This window comes from Benincasa hispida, chromosome 4 (genome assembly GCF_009727055.1).
Source record: "Benincasa hispida cultivar B227 chromosome 4, ASM972705v1, whole genome shotgun sequence".
Classification (NCBI taxonomy): Eukaryota; Viridiplantae; Streptophyta; class Magnoliopsida; order Cucurbitales; family Cucurbitaceae; genus Benincasa; species Benincasa hispida.
In genome coordinates this window covers 27801339-27825054 of record NC_052352.1, presented here as the reverse complement: position 1 = coordinate 27825054, position 23716 = coordinate 27801339, and the positions used below count along the sequence as shown (strand labels likewise).

General features: G+C 37.5%; 2 protein-coding genes across 6 annotated transcripts; one reads left to right on the top strand and one right to left on the bottom strand.

Annotated features, from left to right (window-relative positions):
• Positions 1 to 999: 999 nt before the first annotated feature.
• Positions 1000 to 4595, top strand: LOC120075096 (14-3-3-like protein GF14 iota). 2 transcript variants are annotated; one of them, XM_039028262.1, is made up of 7 exons: positions 1000 to 1424; positions 2189 to 2495; positions 2936 to 3023; positions 3137 to 3246; positions 3339 to 3487; positions 4074 to 4120; positions 4229 to 4595. In XM_039028262.1, the coding sequence occupies exons 1-7, from the start codon at positions 1349 to 1351 to the stop codon at positions 4247 to 4249; spliced, it is 798 nt and encodes a 265-aa protein (XP_038884190.1). In that variant the 5' UTR covers positions 1000 to 1348; the 3' UTR covers positions 4250 to 4595. The 2 variants fall into 2 exon arrangements, with proteins under 2 accessions (XP_038884190.1, XP_038884191.1); XM_039028263.1 differs by having other exon boundaries at positions 1001 to 1424; positions 4232 to 4595.
• A 224-nt stretch (positions 4596 to 4819) lies between these two features.
• Positions 4820 to 15511, bottom strand: LOC120075566 (pentatricopeptide repeat-containing protein At1g26460, mitochondrial). 4 transcript variants are annotated; one of them, XM_039029066.1, is made up of 8 exons: positions 14778 to 15511; positions 13106 to 13328; positions 12490 to 12972; positions 8521 to 8727; positions 8168 to 8305; positions 7886 to 8074; positions 7718 to 7757; positions 4820 to 5051 (listed from the first exon to the last, which is right to left on the bottom strand). In XM_039029066.1, exons 1-6 carry the CDS (start codon positions 15392 to 15394, stop codon positions 7886 to 7888), a joined length of 1857 nt encoding a protein of 618 aa, XP_038884994.1. In that variant the 5' UTR covers positions 15395 to 15511; the 3' UTR covers positions 4820 to 5051; positions 7718 to 7757. The 4 variants fall into 4 exon arrangements, with proteins under 4 accessions (XP_038884994.1, XP_038884993.1, XP_038884992.1 ...); XM_039029065.1 differs by lacking the exon at positions 4820 to 5051 and adding an exon at positions 7029 to 7201; XM_039029064.1 differs by lacking the exon at positions 4820 to 5051 and having other exon boundaries at positions 7361 to 7757.
• Positions 15512 to 23716: the final 8205 nt, after the last annotated feature.

Sequence of the window (23716 nt, the reverse complement as noted above, 5' to 3'; positions counted from 1 at the left end):
TTTTTTAAAATGAAATGTTATTAAAATAACTCAAAGACATTGTTGACATTATTTTCAATATCAGTCGGTCCTCGTAGACTTTAATACCATAAAGGAAAGGGAAAAAGAAAAAGGCCCTCATGTTTCTTGGGTCCAGGCGTTGGGCACCATAAGAGCAAAATTCTAACTCCTAGTAATTAAAAAATTATACTGTTTCTCACATCTCCAAAGTAAATGCAGTGAATAATGTATGATAATCTAATTTTTGCATTATGGCCACTTTTTTCAATTCATAATAAAAATTGATATAATCGTAATAAAATTTTATTGATAAGTCAATAGTAATGAGTCGTAATTACAAATGTAGTTAGATTGTTTTTTATCACGTTTGTTTAGATTATAAATTTTTGTTACAATTATTGTTACCATTACTTTTGAGGGTCAAACGATAATGTGTCAAAATTTATAATGTTTCCTTGAAACAATAACAATAATAGTAACTGTAATATTAACGATAACAATATGATGTAATTTCCATATACAATTGGATTGAGCATATTCTGCTTGTCAATCAATTTACGTTCTTTTATTACATATTTGGAAGTAGACTTGGGTGCAGAATACAAGTAAACAATATCAAAGATAATCAAATAGACCTATTCGTCACATTAAAATTGATTTATTATGTTTTCAAGGATAAACGTGGCTTAAATACCATATCAATTTTCATCCATCAATTTATTTATTTTTAAAAAAAAAAAAAAAAAAAAAACTCATGAAATTATATATGTATATAATTTCAAAGTTGAAGGGTTAAAATAAAATTCTTCAACGTCTATGTACTCAAATTTAGTATTAAAATTCGTATAATTTATGGTAAATGAAAAATGAATAAGTGAAAAAGAAAATGAAAATAATAATAATAATAAATTAAGAAAAGAGAGGAGAGGGCAAAAGTTAATTGGATCCACAAAATTTGAAATTAAAAAGAAAAAAAAAAACCGGAAATAGAAAAAAGGCAGAGAAAAAAGTGGTGTAAAAGAAGAAGAAGAAGAAGAAGAAGAAGAAGGCATGAAAGGAATTGAAAGGGCGTACATCATTTTCGCGCTTTTCCCTTTCTGTACAACCACAACCAGAAAACTCTGAAACTAATCCAACGGTTGAGATTCAGTCTTCTTCCTCCTCCACTGTCCTCCATTCCCAAAACCTCCATTTTCTCCTCGCGTCTTAACTCCCCTCCTCTTCCCCTCCTCCCTTCTCTTCCTCTCTATATTCTCTTCTTCTTCTTCCCTTCTTCTCTGGTTCTCTCTGTGTTCTTCGCATTCTTCCTTCCTTTCTTCCTTCCTTTCTTTTTCCATTTTCTGTAACCATGTCTTCCGCCGAGAAGGAGAGAGAGACCCAGGTTTACATGGCCAAGCTCGCCGAGCAGGCCGAACGCTATGACGGTACGATTGCCTCCATCGTCACTATTATGCTTACTGCATTGTTTCTCTGATTTCTGCTTTTTGTTGTATTGTCTTCTTCTTTTCCTTCCCTTCATGTGTGACTTGGTGAGGATATGGCTAATGATCTGTTGTTTTTGTTCCGGATTATGATTTTGTTTTCTAGGTTCTCTGTTTTTGTTTTGCAGGTTCTTTTAGGTTTCGGCATTGCTTTTCATGTCGCATTTGTAGTTGAAATGCTGATTAATTGCTATGACCTATTGTTTTGCATCGGATTATATTTTGTTTTTTGGAAATGTGGACGGGGAATTATTGATGTTGTTTTATAGGTTCTTTGTTGTTTCTTTTAGGTTTCGGCGTTGCTTTTCATGTCAAATTTGTAGTTGAAATGCTGATTAATATTGCTAATGATCTTGTTTTGGTCGGACTATGATTCTGTCTTTGGAAATGTGATCGGGAAATTGTTGAGGCTGTTTTCTAGGTTCTGTGTTTTTTTGTTGGTGGTTATTTTAGGCTTTGGCATCGCTTTTCATGTTGAATTTGTAATTAAAATGCTGATTCATTAGCATTTCAACTTTTGCGTGCGTCGTTTATGCATTTGAGAAATGAAAAGTTTTCAATTATTGGATCTTACTGTAACCTGCCTGTATTAGATGCTTGATATTAACGTAATGCCTCGTTGTTTTCTTGAGTAATTGGAGGATGATTCATGTCTCTGATGAGAGTTTTTCTTTACGAAGTTCGATTGATTTAATCAAATGATGCAGAAATGGTTGAGTGTATGAAGAATATTGCAAAGCTTGACCTTGAACTAACTGTAGAGGAGAGAAACCTTCTTTCTGTGGGGTACAAAAATGTCATAGGTGCACGACGAGCCTCTTGGCGCATCATGTCTTCAATTGAGCAGAAAGAAGAGTCTAAGGGGAATGAGAACATTGTAAAATTGATTAAGAGTTACCGCCAGAAAGTGGAGGAGGAGCTTTCAAAGATTTGTGGTGATATTCTCTCTATCATAGACAAGCATCTAATCCCTCATTCATCCTCTGCAGAAGCCACTGTTTTCTACTACAAGATGTGAGTTTGTTTTACTTACAACCAATCTCAATTTTGATGCTCTGCGTACTTTTCATCATTGGATAAGTTATTTATAATTTTGAAACCTATAAAGGAAGAATCGAAGAAAGGCTTGTTATAATTCTAATTCAAATGGTGCAGATTTGATACTGATGAATTTCTGTTTTCCTGTGTTTCTTTTTTGAATATCGGTGGCCTTTGATTCCACCCAGAAAATCACAGGAGACTTTGCACGCCCTAATGTTGGGGATATATGTTCTGTTCATTCTCAAAATCTATCAGATAGGCCATGGATAGGTTGATAATGAATATGGCTTGATCTAGTTGTTTTCTTGTCCATCCTTTTTATTATAGTATGTGTTATGTGTAAAATTTGATCATAATGTGTTTTAGCCAATTTTAGTATGATGTAGTTACTGTCATGGCATCCATGATTTCAGGAAAGGTGACTACTATCGTTATCTTGCTGAGTTCAAGACAGATCAAGATAGAAAAGATGCTGCTGATCAGTCGTTGAAGGGATATGAGGCATTTATATTTTCTTTATAACTTTCAAGTTCCACATCATAAATACAAAAGAACAATGGTTTACTATCTCTGTGTTGCAATTATTTGAGGTCCTATTGACATTTTTGTAACAGGCTGCCTCAGGCACTGCGAATACCGAACTCCCATCAACCCACCCAATCCGTCTTGGCCTTGCCCTCAATTTTTCTGTCTTCTACTATGAGATTATGAATTCTCCTGAGAGGTATTGTTAATCAAATCCTCGTTTTCAGTTCTCATACGGCCATTGAAAACCTTTACCCTTGTAATGTAATGACATTTTTTTTCCTCTTGCAGAGCTTGCCATTTGGCTAAACAAGCTTTTGATGAAGCAATTGCAGAGTTGGATACCTTGAGTGAGGAATCATACAAGGACAGCACCCTGATCATGCAGCTGTTGAGAGACAACCTCACCCTCTGGACCTCAGATTTGCCTGAAGATGGTGGTATATCTCATAATTGATTTTAAATAATGTCTTATTGCATGTTTGAATCTACTGTCAAATACTTAGACACATTTGATAATGATTTTGTTTTTAATTTTCTTCTTCTAAACTGTGTGCTTATTTCTTCCTAATTTCTTTAACATGGTTTTTACTTCTCTTAAAAAACATATTTGAATTCTTTAATCGAATTTCAAAAACAAATACAAGTTTGTCAAAACTACTTTATTGACTTGGTTTTTTAAAAATATGAATACAAAATGGATACAAAATAAGAGAACTTATAAATGAAAGTAGTGTCTTAATTCAGAATTTCTTTACTAGCTTTCTCCTATAAAGTTCTAGTCATGAGTTACTGCACATTTACTGATTTTTATAAATGGAAGTAGTTTTATAAGCTTAATTTGGAATTTCTTTACCGACTTTCTCCTATAAAGGTCTTATTCATGTTGCTAAATATTTACTAATGTATAAATGGAAGTAGTGTTTATAAGCTTAATTCGACATTTTTTTACTAGCTTTCTACGATAAAGTCCTTATTCATGAGTTGCTGTACATTTACTGATTTCACGAACGACAACTTAATCAGGTGATGAAATCTTCAAAGCTGAGGATTCCAAACCTGCTGAACCTGAGGTAAGGCATTGAATTTATTATTATTATTATTATTGCTATTTCTTTTTCTCTTTCAAGTTTCAAGTTTGAAGTGGTGTTGATATATGGGTTTGAACTGAATTTCATAAGCAGGCCCAGCAAGCCAAATGAGAGAAGCCACTCTACAGGTTTCATGTTGAGAGGGAAGTTTGTTCCCTTAAAAAGAGAATTTTTAAATAGCTCTACAGTGTGGGATTGGACTGCACAATAAAATTTCTTGCGGCGTTTTTAACCATTTGGTTTTGGTCCAACTAAAAGCTTAGAAGGAAAGGCTGGAGCTTTTTTGCCAACCTGTTGTTTCAACTTAAAATTCATCTCTTTCCACTTATTATTTCATGTTACTGATTCCTAAACAAAAACACGAAGTGGAGCGTTCAATCATATAACATATATCTATTATTGTAATACACTTTTATCATAGTATCGAATATATCCACAAACTTATGTCTTTTCTTCATTTCTTATACGTCATATAATAATAATAATAATACTTTTTGATCTTTGAATTTTGTCTAACATCAAGAAAATTACTTTTTTATCTTTAAATTTTGAAGAATGGGGGCATTTTGTCCATAATATTTCAAACTCGACCATTTTAATCCTTTTGGGAGGTGTTTGAGCCAAAAAGTAAATTAGAAAGTGTGGAGTTTGAACTCCACCTCTTGCCTCTGGTAGAATAAACATTAAGTTTGAATTAAAAAAAAACAATGGATCGCTGACGTGTCAAGATGACTTCTCTTGTTCTCTCTCTCCTCTGTCTGGGGCCCTAAAAAGAGGCCATATGTACACCCAAAAAAAAACCTCGTAAATAACCAATACACGTTCCCCAAGCATCACAACATCTACTTGCATTTTGAAGCAATCGGTTCCATATTCTGAATCATAAGCTTTTGAAATCACTTCACCTATGACACTGTAAAAAAGAAAAAGAAAATTAATAAATTCGCGGACTCCACATCCTGAGTGCTTCCAAAAACCAAAATTTCTACTAGGAAGCTTTTTTGGATTTTTCGTAAAAGAACGAACTTTGCTCCCATGGCTAAGGCAATTGAAGGGCCAAACATGAATACCCTGCATTTTAGAGCACCAACCCTTGGGGTTTTCAATTGGCAAGATGAGGATTGTGGAACAAACCTGAAGGGCATCGACCCTTGGAGATGGAGAAGAGAGAACGAGTAAGAGAGTAAGAGAAGAGAATGGAGAGAAAGAGAGGATGGAGAGGGAGAAGAGAGAACAATAGAGGGAGAAAGAGGACAAAGAAAGGAAAAGATTACAAAAAAAAAAAAATACTTAGATTACGCTATCATTTTAATCCCTATATTTTCAATTTTAGTCAAAGTCAATATAATTTTAATTATCCAATTTTAATCCTTGTACTTTAAATAAACCTTAAAAAGAAATCAATCCCACTTTTTAAAATTGAACCTTTTTTTTTATAATCTTTTTGCCTTTTGTTTATGTCATCATCAACAACAATTACTAATCTTATTGTACACGCATGTTGTACTCTCAACTCTTACCTCTTGCTCACGGCCATGCCACTATACATCACCTCTTTTAATCTTTGCTCTTGACTCTCAATACTCTCACCGCTATACATCCCTATTTTCGATCCTCACTCTTAACTTTCATTATTTTACCCTCTTTTTATAAAGAGTGAGAGTAAGCGATTGAGAAGCGAAGATAACCTAAACTATAAAGATCGTTTCAATAATTTCATGTTGATTTGATGTAAGCAGGAGGTCTAACAACATACTTTTTAAAAACTACAATAGTCAAGCTTCATTTGAACTTTCTAAAATAGGTCATCCCTGTGAAGAAAAAAAAGGACAAAGAAGGATAGCAAGGAAGGAGAAGAAAGAAAAAGATTCCGACAAAGTGATTATGAAAGCTCTATTCCCACTGCATCAAATTGAGGACAAACCGAGCTCGAGGCCAATGAGAAATAAAAACAACAAATGAATACTTGTGACCTATTAAAAATATTTGAAGAAAAACATGGTGCAAATGCCAAGTAGAAGCCCACCCTTAAATTGGAAAACTCGATTAACGAATTGAAAGGAAACAAAATCATTATATTTAAATTGAAGACCGGTATATTTGAAACTATGTTTTATGATATTTAAATTGAAGAACGCATGTTTTGTAATATTGAAATTTTAACATTTAAAAATTATGGTTAAACATTTTATTTATATTTTGACATACAGATTGCTAATTTTTTATTAGGATATTCAAGATTTTTTTTCTCTTTAAATGAAAATCATATTGAAGATTACACATTAAAAAAAACATAGTTTTTGGAGGAAGAAAAAGTTTTTATATTAGGTTGAAATTATTTTTTAACCAAAAATAAGGAATAATCTTCTACAGAATAGTTGAACTTTGCAAATTCTCGTGCGAGGAACCTCCACTCCGACCCCCACAAGACTAAATGAGAATTCATGAAAACAAGATTTAAATGGGACTGGAAATGGGGTGTCATTCCCTAGCCCCGTGAATATTTTTACATATCATATAAAAATATGTGATTTTGAGCATGTGTGAAACATTTCTAATGGGAATTCAAATGAAACTTAACGAGTGTAAATTGATACATTTGTTCAAATTTGAGGTCATTGATTAAATTGAAAGTTTAGGATTAAAATGATACCATCCTTAAATTTTAGGTTTAAGTTTACAAAATTGGAAGCGGTAAAATTTCATAAAACCTACTAAACTAATGATCAAACATATATCTTTTTCTCCCAAGTCTACCCCCATTACTATATCAAATGAAAAAAGTAATGTCAGATATTTTAAACCCATTTCTCAAATCTCAGGCACTTGAAACGAATCGTACACATTTTGAAATCTCAAACTAAAAGATATATATATACACTTTAAATGGAAGATCTAATGAAAAATGTTCAACATGTTAGGAGTAAAATTGAAAATTTACAAAGATTAGTGTAAAATTTACCTAAAAGATTGATATATTAGCCTTTCTTCTGATATAATCTTGCTGACTTGCTCAAAGATCAAAATTAATTTGACATACTCCAAAGCAACAAACAGTATGGCCTGCATTTGTAATGTAAAGCATTCCAAAAGTTGCCTTTTATACCAAAACTACTCCCAGAATTGATAGCACATGGCAAGTTCTGGTTCTAACTTCATTTTAACCATGTTGTGTTACATAGTGAAAAACAAAAACCTATTGCAAGGCACACAACCCATACAGACAGTAAAAGTATCCCACTCTCTTTGATCATACTATAATTTTACCATTACAAATTTGCTATCATTTTCTAGAAAGCATGTTGAAGTAATAGACAATTAATAAGAATTATTCATACTCTCGTAGCATCTAATGCTTGACGGAGTCATAGAAATCAATTCCAGTCGGCCATATTATTCACCAAAATCAAAATGTATGGACTACTCAGTTTTGCTTCTCTAATTTTCTCTGAAGGCATCAAACAAATATATTTGAATCTAAAATGAGCAAAAACAGACATGATCCTAACATTCATCCCGCCATGATTGAAACTTGTAGACTCAAATAATTTACAAATATAAGAACATTTCTTGGCATACCTATTACCGCAGCTCAGATTTTCCAAGTAGGAATGTCCGCCTGCAAAACCATCAACTAAATTTAATCGACTTCAAATTTCCATGAACACCATTCTCAAGCTTTTAGTTAAGATGATCATGTTCGGATTATTTTAATTGCGTGTATTGCACCTGCTATGGAAGTTTTACCTATGCAACAGAATTGGTGCCGTAGTCCAGATTGAACAGAGTATCCTTACGATTCTCTGTTCCCATTCGAATTTTGAAATCTTTGGCCAAGTAATCCACCCTATCATTGCTATCGTAATCTTGCTCTCGAATGCATCGCCTCCTCACCTTTTTCAGCATTTCTTTTGAAGGTGCAAATCCAGCAATTACCTTCCAAAAATGTTTTGTGACACAATTAGCACCACTATGAAAAGAAACACAAATCTATAGAGATATACAAGTCAAATGAAACAACAATTTTACCATATTATCAATCACAGAGAGAGCAGATTTGGGATCACGGTTAATGAGATGAGCATCAACAAGCAATGAATAAGATGTTGCATTTGGTTTGACGCCCAAACCTACAGAGTGTTCAAACACCCTTGCAGCTTCAAATGTCTGCCAAATTACCATAGTAAGCAAAATTTTCAGTTTATATGGTCTAGATATGTGTGATATCCATAAGAAACACTTGACTTTGCATTGAACCCCTGAAGTGTGTGCATCTTTTTTCAGCCACCAACCATCTGTACAGTCAATGGAATTTTAGCAGCTAATTGCACGTGTGTTTTTGTGAGTGAATAAGGGAATGGTATAAAAGGTTAATGGGTGACCTTCTTTAGCCTTCCGAACGCGTACATCAGTGCATTGTATGAATGGATATCAGGGGTCAAACCAAAACTAGAACCAATTGCTTCAAACGTTTGGTATGCACGATCAACATCCCATATATTTGCACAGCCTAAAATCACACAATTCAATGCAGCAACAGACTTGTAAGGAGGATCTGCACGGCTCAAGTTTTCCAGTTGAAAATAAACCTAAAAGGAGGAGAGAACATTATATTGGTAGCTCCGATGAATTAGAGGACAGGATAAAATACTCAGCTACCATGAACTTGTTAATTTAGTCACTGAATATCATCTTTCAACAAAGGAAGCATGCCAGATATCTAGTATGAAACACATCACATAACCATTTGTGTTCATGTCCCGTGGGAGAGATAATTGCACCCCACTTGCCTCAGTTGATTTTTATTAAAGTAATAGTTAATATTCGTCTAGACCTCCCACAATTTTTTTTTTTAAAAGAAAAAATGAAAGAATACAAAGGAATACAAAAAAGCGGCCCATCTAAAGAAAGGGTTTCCAACTAAGAATGATGTTACCTAGAGAATATTTACAAAAAAGCTTCGAAACCGAAGTCCAAAGCGACACATGAAACATCACTGAGAACGAAACCTCACTAAGGTCCTATACCAAACCTTAAACACCCTATTAGACCTCTCCTCCCAAACGTCCCACAACACAGCACACACCCTAGCAAACCACAACAAACGGCCTCTCTCTAAAAGGCGAATGGAAGAGAAACTCCCCGATTGTCGCATGATATCCTTTTAGCCAGCTATCTGGACGTCAAACTCTTGCAGAAAGCAAATCCACATAGACCTCATAAACTGACAGCCCCAAAGAAGGTGATCCAGGTTTTCCTCCACTTTCCATCACCCTCATCATAGAGTCGGGTTCTAAAAAAGTAAAAAGTGAAGGCCTAAGCCCAAGGACCTAAAGCATTTGTTTGGGTTTCAATTGGGTCGGTCCAATCTTCAATAGCCAAGCCCATGACCCAACCCTTAAAGAAATGTTATTAAAATTTTATCAAATTTGTATTTTATTAAATTTATTTTATATTTTTAATACTTTTTATGGATAAAATTATTGATATTATAAGGTTTTATTTAACGTCTAATTGTCTTAAAAGGTTTTATTAGTTTTTAATACTTTAAAAAAATGTATGTTAACTAAAAACTACAATATATCTAAGTATATTTTAAAAATAATTTTAAAAAAATTACTTTTTTTAATATATAAAATATAATATAGGAAGAACTATATATATGCATATGTATTTAGGTTGGTCCAATGATAAGCTCATTGCGCCGGCCCGACAGGCCGATCAAAATATGGCTCAAATGGGCTAGCCTGGTGATTCATATCCAATCCAATGAATAGATGGGTTGGGTTAGGTTGGGCCATTCAAACCTTGACTTTTGGCCGAGCTTGGATCGAGTCTGGGTTGGGTCGACCTTTGGGCTTCAAGCCCGTTGATGAGGCTGAGCCTCCTGACAAAGAATACAACAAAAAGAACCCTATTAAGGGGGCCATCTTCCTAGCAAGCCTATCCAAAGTATTCATACGAGCAAACAAAACCTTCCAGGTAAAGAACTTAATCTTCTTTGGTAGATACCAAACCACATCAAAGACCGACTCACTAACAGGAGAGGGATCCAACAACCACCTATAGAAGTATTTACAAAAAAAAAAAAAAAAAAAAAAAAAAAAGCCCTTCAATAGGATTAAGATCTCATCTCCCCCCCCTAAAGTTGCACTCTTCCAACAAAAAAAAAAAAAAAAAGGCAACTTCCATTGTTTCCTTATTGGATAAATGACAAAGAAAACCGAAAGTAAAGGACACAGAACTCTTTGATCATACTAGAAAGTCAAAGATCAGACAATTTTTAAAGAAAGATAAGTGATAAAGGTGAGGGAACGCGAAGTTGCAAGCCTATCCAAAGTATTCATACGAGCAAGCAAAACCTTCCAGGTAAAGAACTTAATTTTCTTTGGTAGATACCAAACCACATCAAAGACCAACTCACTAACAGGAGAGGGATCCAACAACCACCTACAGAAGTATTTACAAAAAAAAAAAAAACCTTCAATAAGATTAAGATCTCATCTCTCCTCTAAAGTTGCACTCTTCCAACAACAAAAGAAGAGAGGCAACTTCCATTGTTTCCTTATTGGATAAATGACAACGAAAACCGAAAGTAAAGGACACAGAACTCTTTGATCATACTAGAAAGTCAAAGATCAGACAATTTTTAAAGGAAGATAAGTGATAAAGATGAGGGAACGCGAAGCAAAGAGGGCTATCCCCAACCCCATGGATCTTCCCAAGAATACGTATCCTGACCATCCTCCACTATGCAATGAACCAAATGGGAAAACGAGGGAAGCTCACTCACAATATCTTTCCAAGGATTCCGTTGTGTGCCCCCCTTTGCCTCCCAATCAAAGGGGTGAGTATCGTGCTTACTACCAAATGATCCTATGCCACAAGGACTCGGGCTCAAGGGCAAAATACCAAAGCCACTTAGCCAACAAAGCTTTGTTCTGAATTCTTAAATCACCAATCTCCAACCCAACTTGGTTCACAGAGCGCCCCACAACCTCCCAACTAACCAGATGAGAGCCCTTACCTTCATCCACTCCTTCCCTCAAAAAGTCTCTCATGTACTTGTCGGGTTTTTGCAAACTGAGTCGGAAGCCCTGAACAGGGAAAGATAATAAACGGGTATACCACTCTACACAGATCTGACAGAGTAAGTCTTAAAACCTTGGAGAAATAACCTTTCTTCCAAGAGGCTAGCCTTTTACGAATCTTCTCAAAGATGGGATCCCAAGAGGACAAAGCCCTCAAATCACCTCCCAAAGGGAGACCAAGATAACAGGAACGAAATGTCCCAACCTCACATTGCCCACCTACCAAGCTTATCCTGCTCCCAATTAATACCCAAGATTTGGCATTTACTCCTATTAATTTTAAGCCCAGACATGGCTAAAAAAAACCCACCATATGGTTAAGGATAAAAAATAAAGATAAAAACAAAAATAAATAAATAAAAAGAAAAATAAAAGGGTCCTCATTGCCATAACAGAACAACATCGTATGATGAACCAACTGGAGATTGGACAAGGCAACTTCCTCAGCTCCTCAAACCCAATCTTAAAAGGCTCGACAAAATTTCCCTCCACCCCTGAAGATACAACTTAAGATATCCACAACAATTGAAAACAAGACGGGGGACATAGGGTCCCCTAGTCTTAAACCTCAAGAAGCTTGAATCGATCCCTTAAGGGTTCCATTAATAAGAATAGAGTAATTCATGTTTCTAAAGCAACACCACATCCACATTCTCCATCTGAACCCAAAGCCTTTCTTTTCCATCACCTTATCCAAAAAGTCCCAATCAACATGGTCATAAGCCTTTTCAAAACCAAGTTTGAAGATAACACCATCCCTCTTATTAGCTCTGTATTTATCAATGGCTTCATTGGCAATGAGAGTCTGGTCAAGAATCTGCTTACGCAAGAAAGCACCCTGAATCTCAGCAATAGTCGAGGGAAGCAATTTCCAAAAACGATAAACAATGACCTTAGCCAAAATCACGTTGACACTAGTGATAAGACTAATGGGCCAAAACTCCTTCACCCTACTAGCATTCTCCTTCATAGGAATTAGGCACACAATAGTTGGACTACTCAAGTCAAACTCAAACAATAAGAATGTGTTGTTTATAAAGTAATTTTTTAACAAGATCAAATTTTATGGGAACACTTCATATCATGGTTATATATAAGAAATTAGCAGAAGGCCTAATGACTTTTGTTATTTGAATATTGTAAATACATTGCTATACCAATAAAAGATGCATGGTACCATATTATATTTTATACTACACTACTTATAAACAGAAATATGGAAATTGTAGATTGGTAATTTTTACTGGTAAAAGGTTATACCGTATCCAGGGTCTCAAAACCCTTTTTAGAGCATGCCACAACTAATGGATATAAAGAAGTGAATGGAGAAAACAATTCTTCACCAGCTCCATCATCAGAAGTCCTATAAGCCGCTTCATACTCATGTAGGGTAGTAAAGGCCCTCTGCAGATCCCCAAATGATGCAAGAGCATAAATCTTTCCGAGGTAAGATTCAGGATTTGGAACCTTCTTTTTTCGCAATGAGCGCTTTAGAATTGCCCAAGCTGCATCTAAAAGAGAAGAGCTGTAGGTCCTACCTGCAGTTCCAAGAGCTGATACAACTATTCCTTCATCTACTGGAAGATGAACTGAAGGCCTTCCATTTTCACCTCGAGCAATCCATCTGGCCATAAATTCTAGAGCATAATAAGCTAGTTTACTATTATCCTCTTGCGTTGCTACTTCAGCAATATGATTACACAAGTTCCATGGCGGGCAAAGAGCTTTATTCTGAGCAGTTTCCTTTTACACCATCAGGAAAAGTAATGAAGCAATAAGCAAAATACACACACACACACACACACACACACACACAAAAAAAAAAAAAAAAAAAAAAAATCCCTTTTCTTAGACATCAATTGAACCGGTTTATTACCTTGCACCTATCAATTACCGACACCAGCGTGTCCAGCCTCCCCTTTCTAATACAGCACCGCAAACATTCAGTGAACACACTCAACTCAAGCATATGACCTGATTTTAAAGTCAAGTCAATATATTTCAAGGCAGCATCAATTTGATCTGTTGACAACAGCATGCCAATTACTAGATCATATGATTCATCATCAGGCATTGACCCTTCTCCTGTCTGCAACATACTGATAAGAAGAAAGAAATTCATGTTCAAAGCTATAACTTATGACAACGATGTTTAAAGGCCAGCCTTGTTGTAGAGAAAAGTATACTTAATAGTAAATCGGGGAAGAAAAACTCAATAAATTGGGGATACCTTGATGAAGCATTATTCTTCTAATTCACAGACAAAAGTTATCAATTCTAAGTCTAATCTCTACTCGATTAGCAAGAAGCCTTCTAAATTGATCGGACAAAACATTTAACGTAACAAGATTCAACATGTCCTCATAAAACAATACATTTCGCACTTCTATGTGAACTCACTCCCAGCATGTGACGTTTGAACAACTTCGTGTTTTTTTAAATAATGAGGAAGACGCAATTGTGAAGTAAACTAAACGTGATAATCTTTGCCTCCAACAATTCTTCTATCTAATTCACAGGAATCCAATAATCTACTTGTAATCAAAATTCTAATTTTATTTGGATAGAAAAATTAACTTTCACTGAGGAAAAAAAATGAAAGAATATAAGGGCATATAAAAAAACAAGCCCCCAAAAGCAACCCCTAAAGAAAGGATTTCCAACTAAGCATAATGTTGCCTATAGAATAATTACAAAAAAATCTTCGAAATTGAAGCCCAAAGCGACACATGGAACTTCACTAAGGACCAAATCTCACTAGGATCATTTTCCAAACCTCTAAACACCCTATTGTTCCTCTCTCCCCAAAAAAACCCACAACACAGCACACCCCCTTAGGAATCACAACAAACGGCCGTTCTCTCTGAACGGTGGATGGAGGAAGAGCACCTCGATCATCACACAAATATCCCTCTAGCTAGTAATTTGAACATCAAACTATTGCAGAAAGCAAATCCACACCAACCTCATGAACTAACAGCCCCAGAGAGGTGATCAAGGTTTTCCTCCGCCTTTCGACAGAGAATACAACATAAAAGACCCGTTAACAAGGACCCCTCCATAGCAAGCCTATCCAAGGACCCCTCCTCCTAATTTCAACCCAAGTAAAGAGGGTCACCAACTCCTTATCCTCAGCAACCAAAATGGGACTCCAATCAATACCACTAACAAGCGATTTGGCCCCAACCACAGGACAATACAGTTTGGAGAAAGCCGAAAGGACCTCCTCCTCAACCTCTTTATCGTTTCTAGTATGCTCCCCATTCTCCAAAATCAACTGACCAATATAATTATTACTCCTTCTACCACTAGCCGCTCTATGAAAAAAGTCGGTATTGCAATCCTTTTCCTTCACCCACTTGACTTTAGCCTTTTGGCCCAACTAATTCGCTCTTTCCTAATCACTTCAGCAAGCTCCCCTTTTAAGACAAACCTCTCCTCCCTCAAAGTACTATCCAAACGACCCTCCTTCCCGAAAGCAGTTGACAGGTAAAAGAAGACAACATATTTATTGAAGATTGAATGACGAATAAAATTCAAAATCTAACCGTTCAATCAATTTTTCAGCAGCCACGACCTCCTTAGCCCTGTGCATCGCCTTTAATACTAAATTGAATGATGCAGTGTTGGGTGCGATCGCATAGTCCTCCATTCGGGCCACTAGATCCAGTAGCTCCCCAGCCGTGGCGTTAACCATCAAGTTCGCCCTCAAATAATTGTTGTACAAGTTAACATCTGGCCTATTAGGCTTGCCATTCTTATCCAACGACCGAATCCAAAACTCAAACAACTGCTTCATATCTTCCCAGCGCTGAGAAGCCATCCAATCAGCAAAAACGTTCAACAAGCTCTGAACATCAAGCGTTTGAGACAATGCTTGAATGCGAGAGCTAGGGGATTGGTTAAGGAACCCAGGGGGGTTCAGAGACGGAGCCATAAAAGAGTTGGGGATTGGATCCCGCCAGTTGTTGTTGTAAAATGGGCTACCAGAGGCGGGATTCGGAGGAAGTGGAGTTGAAGGAATGCCCACTGGTTCATCAGCGAGCTGAGGTTCTTGAGAGAGAAATGTGAAGGTGGAAATGGGCTTGAAGAAGCAGACGTTGTTGAGGTTTGTGGTTCTGATTAGAGTGTGAGTTCTAGAGAGAATCGCCATTTTGGACGCCATGGATGGAAAATCAAAGCTGGAGAAATGGCGTTTAAAGTGAAGGGGAAGAAGAAAGAGCGTCAGTGAACTTTGTTTAGGGTTTTGCCAATCCAGGGAGGCTGGGTTTAGAAGGGTACTATAGTAGATTGCTTAGTCTAAATGCCTGAATATCCCACTTCCCATGCCACGTGGCATGCTCCTGGTAAACGAACTAATGTTATTTTGCATACATAGCTTTTATAAAGATTTTCGTCATTTGAAAATCGTAAATAATATTTAGTACATATTCAATTTTCTTTTTGGAGAAAAAATCAATTTTAATCCAAACTTAGCTCGTACCAATAATATCATAATAATATCCATAATACTTCATTACACCTTTTTTTTCATAGTTCAATAGTGGAGGCGAGAAATTGAACTATTTAGTGATACTAGCCGAAATTTGGTGCGTACCACAAAAAAATGAAATGGTTGAAAAAAGATATTCAATCTAAACCTAAATCTCGCATAAATCACTCTATATGCTTATGATGAAATTTCTATAAAAAAATAAAAAAAACAAAACAAAAAGTTAGACGGTTAACAATTTCTAAAATAAAAAAGAAGATACTTGATCAAAATTGAGAGGTTAAAATTAACTATTTATAGAAAAAATTTAGATCTCAAATCATAATTTGATTTTTTTTTTAAATTCATTTATTTAATGTAAATGAGAGATGAATAGTGATAAAAATATGTATTTAAAAAAAAATTGTGTATAAGATATTAGAAAATAAATTATGATTTGTTTTTAATCTTTTTTATATTTATTTTAACTTTAGATTAAATGTTATTTTATTTGTATTTACTCATATCCAATAAACTAAGATCTGTAGTTATTTCATGTAATTTAAGCATGTATGTGAGACATACAAGTGGATCATGCCTTAAGTAATAACCTAAGTGGTTTGTAGTAGATGGATAAATGAGGGATATTTTATCCTTGTGATACTACAGATACGACCCGCTTTATAGATATTTATAAGTGTTTTAAAGTGCTACAAATGGTCTGATCCTGACCATTCATGTGGAGACATGCGAGCGGGGTATCCTATATAAAGAGTTTGTATAAAACCGGACCACGAGATGATTAGTCTCTTTATATAACGTCGTTGATAATTGAGACTTACATTTCACTAAAATGGCCACAGGTGACATGACCTTAATTCTGAGTGAGTTGGAAACTCCTACCTATGAGTACGGTTCTTTGATTAGCATGGGTGAGAGTGGCCAGATTGCCAACTCAACAAGCCTACCTTTTTGGGGATTCGTCTGATTGGGGAGCTGGAAACTCAGCTACACAATATGGAATTCACTCCTTCCCCGAAGCGGGGATAAGTAGATAAATTGTTCCCTTAAGGGTTGATTCTGAATCTTGAACATAGTGGTCATGCCCTCTCTTTGGAAGAGAGGACTCGGTAATAGTAGGACTATGACTTATTGTTCATTAGAAAAATCAATGGTACTTAAGGAGTTAGATATAACTACAGGGGCAAAATGGTCAATTGGCCCAACTGTACTTACGAGTGATTTGTGAAGGGTTATCGCACTGTTGATTGGTTATATAGATACAGAAATATATCTATAGTGTAAAGAGTGCAACTGTCGATTTTTAGTAGAATGACCAACAGTTAACGGATGGTGGATCTTGTGACTAAAGAGTTTAGTCAGTTATTCACGAACCGTTAAAGCTTCAAGCTACAGGTCCATGAGGTCCCCTTGGTAGTGCAATGGGTACAAGTTGAGAATTAGATTTTGGATTAGTTTGAAGTGTTTAAATTAACAAGAGGAAATTCAATTATATGTGATATAATTGATATGATGTATTAGATACATTAATTGGAGGAATTAATATAAATATGATTTATATCAAGTACCATAAAATAGAAAAAGAACTATGGTTTATGCAATAGACAATGTTCTTATCTCCCATTTACTCGATCGTCTACTCGATAGTATACCGCATATATACCTTAATTCAAGAACATACAGAGCCCACAACTCCTGGATTCTTACACCGAAAACACCAAGGTAACACTTGTGGTGGTGTTCTAAATCCGTACGTGAATCGAGTTGGACTCGATTGGGTTCGAGGAGCATCCGGTCGTTCGTGGAGGTCGTAGTCTGTTTGTTGCGTTCGAGTGTTGTTCTAGACACATTGGAGACTGATCGAGGGATACTTGAAGAATAGTTCTTCAAAGGTATGCATACTCTATCCCTTGTATTTTCGTGTAGCATGTTGTAATTTCTATTGATGCATAATTTGTTCGTTTCCGGTTAGATTGTAATGAAGGATCTCTTAACGAAGAGCATCATGAGCGCGTTTGGATCTTTCCGATTTCATTGTGATCGAAGTTACTACACACACATTCTATCAAACAATTATGCAATTTACACTAATTAACGACGTGCTTTGATAAATAAACTACAAGGGATTGAGTTCACATACCAGTTGAAGACTCTCTTCAATCTCGAACTCAACACACCAGAAGAACCTCTACGTTCTCTATCGCCTAGCAAAATAGTCGTCTATGGCAGCACGATCGTCTACACGAACGACAACAACACGAACAAGCACGAGCAAGTAGGAGCGGGGACGACACCACCACTTAGAGCCCTTGGTATTCTCGGAGTGAGAATCCAAAGCGTAGTCTTTGTTGAATTTGGTAGAGGTCAGAGGAATGGGTCGATCGTGTAGAAGATAAGCAAGTGGGAGAGAATGCTAATCGTATAGTGGGTATCCTTATCGTTTAGATAAAGCTACACGATCGTGTAGGTTTTACTAAGCAATCGTCTAGTAATAGGTAAACGATTGTTTAGAAAATACGGCACGTTAGGCGATCGTTTAGGAAAGTTAAGCTATCAATTAGAGAAAAGCGTGTGATTGTTTAGACGCGGGTGAGCGATCGTTTAAACGATGAAACTCTATCGTACAGGCTCTCAGTTAAGCAATCAAGACGTTTTCACACCGATTGCAATTTTTCCAACCCTTTGCCAGATGAAACAAATTTTCATTTTATTCTTTGGTTACAATAAACAAATACTGATTCTTCCACTAACGCACGATTGAAGAGAATTTTTTGGCCAACTATCTCATAATTAACCAATTTATTAATAAATAAATATAATCAAATTATATTCTTACCCTATAGTTTGATATCACATATCTTCTATAGTAATTTCTCCTCCACTTGATATAAATCATATTTATATCTAATTTCTTCCAAAATAATGTATCTCATACATTTAGCCAATTATATCATATATAATCGAACTCCCTCTTGTCAATTTGAACATTTCAAACTGACCCAAAAACTAATTCTCGACTTTATCCAAGTTACCTAGAGAACCTTATGGACTTGTGGCTTGAAGCTCCAACTGTACGTGAATAGCTGACTAAACTCTTTAGCCACGAGATCCACCATCCGTTAACTGCCAGACATTCCACTAAAGACCAATAGCTGAACTCTTTTTACCACAAATATATTTTTGTGTCCATCGAATATAACCAATCATGAGTACGATGACCCTTCACAAATGCTCATAAGTATAGCTAGGCCAATTTACTGTTTTACTCTTGTAGTTACATCTCACTCCTCAAGTACCACTGATTCCTCTAATAAACAATACAACATAGTCCAACTATGTGTGAACACCTCTAGGGCCAAGAGAAGGTGTGTCGACCACATCGTTCAAGCCCTGGAATCAGCCCTTAAGATAGCTATCTATCTACTTGCCCCTGCCTCAGGGAAGGAGTGAATTCCATCTTATGTAGTTGTGTTCCCAGCTCCCAAATCAGACGAATCTCCAAAATGGTAGGTTTGAATCGGCGACCTGGCCACTTGCACCCATACAAATCAAAGGACCGCCCTCAATGGCAGGAGTTCCCAACTCACTCAGGATTGAGGTCATATTACCTATGGTCATCCTAGTGAAGTGAAATCTCTGTCATGAACAGTGTTATATAAAGATATGTTAATACTTCGTGGTCAGGTCTTACACAAACTTTTTGTATAGGACGCCCCCGCTCGCATGTCCCCTACACGAATGATCAGGATTAGACTATCTGTGAGAAGTCACAACACTTGTGACCATTCCACAAAGCGGGCCGTATCTATAGCGTTCGACGAGGATAAGGTTTACCTCCTATATCTATATTCTACAAACCATTTTGGTTATTACTCAAGACATGATCCACTTGTACGTCACCACATACATGCTTAAGTTACATACAAATAATTAGGGATTTTATGTTTATTGGTTTGTGGTAAAGCAAATAAAACATACAACTGAGCAAAATCAAGATATGAAGTAAGCATCATATATTATATAACACAAGCGTTCGTACAAATTGTTTACAAACTACAGGACACGAGACTTTAGGGCATCAACCCAACAATCTCCCATTTGTCCTAAAGCGAAGTGGGGTGTACATAAAACTAATATAAAATAATAACTAAGGCATAAAAGCCAGTACAAGAAAATCTCCCATTTGCCCTAGTCCAGTCGCGGACGTTCCTATAGAACCATGCTCCGTAGGTGACTCTCAAACACTGTAGCCGCGAGAGCCTTCGTAAACGGGTCAGTAACATTGTGCTACGAAGCAATCTTTGTAACAATCATGTCTCCTCGATGCACTATCTCACGGATTAGATGATACTTCTGCTCTATGCGTTTGTCGCGCCTGTGACTCTTAGGCTCATTGGAGTTCGCCACTGCTCCACTATTATCACAATAGAGGGTAATGAGTCTATACATATCTGAAACAACTTCCAATTCTGTCAAGAACTTCCTGAGCCAGACGACCTCTTTAGCAGCTTCGCAAGCCGTTACGTACTCCGCCTCCATAGTGGAGTCGGCGATGCACCCCTTCTTAGTGCTTCACCACACTACAGCTCCTCAGTTAAGAGTAAAGACTGACCCTGATGTGGACTTGCGAGAGTCCTTATCAGTCTGAAAGTCAAAATCCATGTATCCAGTAAGGATCAAATCCCTGGATCCATACACGAGCATGTAGTCCCTCATTCTCCGAAAATACTTAAGGATGTTCTTCAATGCGGTCCAGTGACCCTGGCCTGGGTTAAACTGATACCTACTGACTATGCCCATAGCATAGCGGATGTTCGGACGAGTACAGAGCATCGCGTATATCAAATTGCCAACGGCAGACGCATATGGGACCTGTCTCATCTCCTCAACTTCTTAAGGCGTCTTAGGACACATGTCCTTAGACAAAATGACTCTATGCCTGAATGGCAATAGGTCCCTCTTGGAGTCCTGCATCGAGTACTTGAGCAACATCTTGTCAATGTACAATGCCTGAGACAGTGCCAGCACTTTATTCTTACGATCCCGAAAGATATGTATAATACCTAGAATAAACTAAGCCTTTCCTAAATCTTTCATTTAGAATTGGGTCGCTAGCCAGTTCTTAACTGTAGTCAGTAGACCTATATCATTCCCAATGAGTAGTATATTAGACCTATATCATTCCCAATGAGTAATATATCGTCTACATACAACACGAAGAAGACTACTGAAGAGTTGATGATCTTCTTGTAGACATAAGGTTCATCAACGTTTTGGTCAAAGCCATACGACTTGATCGCAGTATCAAACCATATGTTCCAAGATTGAGACGCCTGTTTCAGCCCGTAAATGGACCGATTCAGGTTGCAAACCTTTTGCTCTTGACATTGGGCTATGAATCCCTCAGGTTGCACCATATAAATGGTCTCCTCAAGATTGCCATTCAGAAAGGCCGTCTTGACGTCCATTTGCCAGATCTCATATTACAATAAGCTGGAATGGACAGGAGGATACGAATCGACTTTAACATGGCAATAGGCGAGAAAGTCTCCTCATAATCGACTCCCTCTACCTAGGTATAACCCTTTGCCATAAGTCGAGCCTTGAAGTTTTGTACCTTCCCATCAGCACCCCGTTTGTGCTTGTAGATCCATTTACAACCTATGGGTCTTACCCCATCAGGTTGATCTACAATATCCTATATTGAGTTGAAGTTCATCGACTCCATCTCAAAATCCATGGCCTTGACCCATTCATCCTGGTCAACATCCTACATTGCCTTCTGATAAGACAACGAATCCTCAACGTCACCATCTGCTACCATAGTAAGGATTTTCGTGAAACCCAGATAGCTAACGGGCGGGTTCGTAACCCTCCCACTACATTGAGGTTCCCTCAACTCTTGAGGTGGAACTGACCTACTAGATGAACTCCCACTAACAACTCTTGCTGATGTAGCAGATTCTTCAACAACTCTTGTTGAAGTTTCAGTAGTTTCATTAGAAAGCTCACGAAACACGACTTTACTTCGTGGACTGTGCTCCCTTATATGATCCTCCTCCAGGAAAATAGAGTTTGTTAAAACAAATACCCTATTTTCCGATGGATCATAAAAATAACCCCCTTATTTACCTTTGGGGTAGCCTACAAAGAAGCATAACCTTGATCGTGGTTCCAGCTTCTTGGGATTAGCCTTAAGCACATGTGCAGGGCGACCCCAAATGCGGACGTGACGTAAACTAGCTTTACACCCGTTCTATAACTCCAGAGGTGTTCTCACAACACTCTTGGAGGGAACAGAGTTGAATATGTATACCGCAGTCTCCACTGCAAAATCCCAAAACGAGTCCGGTAAAGAAGCGTAACTCATCATCGAACGAACCATGTCCAACAAGGTTCTATTTCTCCTTTCTGCTACACCATTCTGCTGAGGTGTATTAGGTGTTGAAAGTTGGGAAACGATTCTATGTTCTATCAAATAGTTCTGGAATGCCGAATCCAGAAACTTTCCACCTTGATCCGATCGAAGTGTTTTAATCCGTCTATCCAATGCGTTTTCAACTTTAGTCTTGAACTCTTTGAACTTTTCAAAGGATTCAGACTTTCATTGTATAAGATAAACATACCCATACCTAGAGTAATCATCAGTAAAACTGATAAAATACTCATAGCCACCTCAGGCTCGCACATTCATAGGACCACAAAGGTCAGAATGTACTAACTCAAGAGGCTCCTTGGCTCTATAACCTTTTCCAGTAAAAGATCATTTCCTCATCTTACCCTCAAGGCAAGACTCACACACCGGTAAGGAATTTTCTTCTAACTCACTTATAAGTCCATTCTTCACCAATATCTCAATCATATTGAGATTGATGTGCCCTAAACGAATATGCCAAAGATGGGCATTTTTCTTTTGGTGAAATACGTCGACGTTTAGTTTGAGTTACAACAGTTTAAACAATTTTGTGTTATGGAGGGAATTGCGATGAAAAATAGCTCTGCACCAGACGATTTTGCGAACGGAACTCGTTTGGTGCCCCAAATGGCTATCGGGCCCGGTGGGGATGCCCCGTGGCCAAATTTTTGTATGCGAACTTTCCGGCGGGCGAAAACGCGAAAACGGACCCAGGGGTTAATAACGATGGAAAAAAAGTTGTGCGCTAGACGATTTTGTGAACGGAACTCATTTGGAGCCCCAAATAGCTATTGTGCCCGATGGAGCTGCCCCAGGGCACAATTTTTGTGCATGAACTTTTTGGCGGGCGAAAACGTGAAAATGGACCCAGGGGTTAAGAACGATGAAAAAAAGTTGTGTGCCAGACGGTTTTGCAAACAAAGCTCATTTGGTGTCCCAAATGGCTATCGGGCCTGGCGGGGTTGTCCCAGGGTCCAATTTTTGTGCGTGAACTTTCCGATGGGCGAAAACGTGAAAACGAACTAGGGGTTAAGAATGATGAAAAAAAGCTGTGCACCAGACGGTTTTGCGAACGGAGCTTATTTGGTACCCTAAATGGAAATCGGGCTCGGCGGGGCTGTCCGGGGCCTAATTTTTGTGCGCGTATTTTCGATGAAAAAAAACTGTGCGCTATACGATTTTGCGAACGGAGTTCATTTGGTGCCTCAAATGGCTACCGGGCCCAGTGGGGCTACCCTGGGGTCCAAGTTTTGTGCACGTACTTTTTGGCAGGCGAAAACGCAAAAACGGATCCAGGGGTTAAGAATGATGAAAAAAAAGCTGTGTGCCAGACGGTTTTGCAAACGGAGCTCATTTGGTGCCCCAAATGGCTATCGGGTCCGACGGGGCTACCCCGGGGCCTAATTTTTGTGCGCGAACTTTCCGGTGGGCGAAAACGCAAAAACGGACCCAGGGGTTAAGAATGATGGAAAAAATTTGTGTGCCAGACGATTTTGCGAACGAAGCTCATTTGGTGCCCTAAATGGCTATGGGGCCCGGCAGGGCTGCCTCGGGGCCCCATTTTTGTGCGCGAATTTCCG

What these genes read in the sequence shown, in the direction of transcription:
- LOC120075096 (XM_039028262.1), top strand. Translation starts at nt 1,349, where the DNA reads ATGTCTTCCGCCGAGAAGGAGAGAGAGACCCAGGTTTACATGGCCAAG. An exon ending in ACTGTTTTCTACTACAAGAT is followed by an intron (nt 2,496 to 2,935) that starts GTGAGTTTGTTT and finishes CCATGATTTCAG; the next exon opens with GAAAGGTGACTACTATCGTT. An exon ending in AGTCGTTGAAGGGATATGAG is followed by an intron (nt 3,024 to 3,136) that starts GCATTTATATTT and finishes TTTTTGTAACAG; the next exon opens with GCTGCCTCAGGCACTGCGAA.
- LOC120075566 (XM_039029066.1), bottom strand. Translation starts at nt 15,394, where the DNA reads ATGGCGTCCAAAATGGCGATTCTCTCTAGAACTCACACTCTAATCAGA. An exon ending in CGGTAATTGATAGGTGCAAG is followed by an intron (nt 12,973 to 13,105) that starts GTAATAAACCGG and finishes ATGGTGTAAAAG; the next exon opens with GAAACTGCTCAGAATAAAGC. An exon ending in GTTTTGAGACCCTGGATACG is followed by an intron (nt 8,728 to 12,489) that starts GTATAACCTTTT and finishes TCCTCCTTTTAG; the next exon opens with GTTTATTTTCAACTGGAAAA.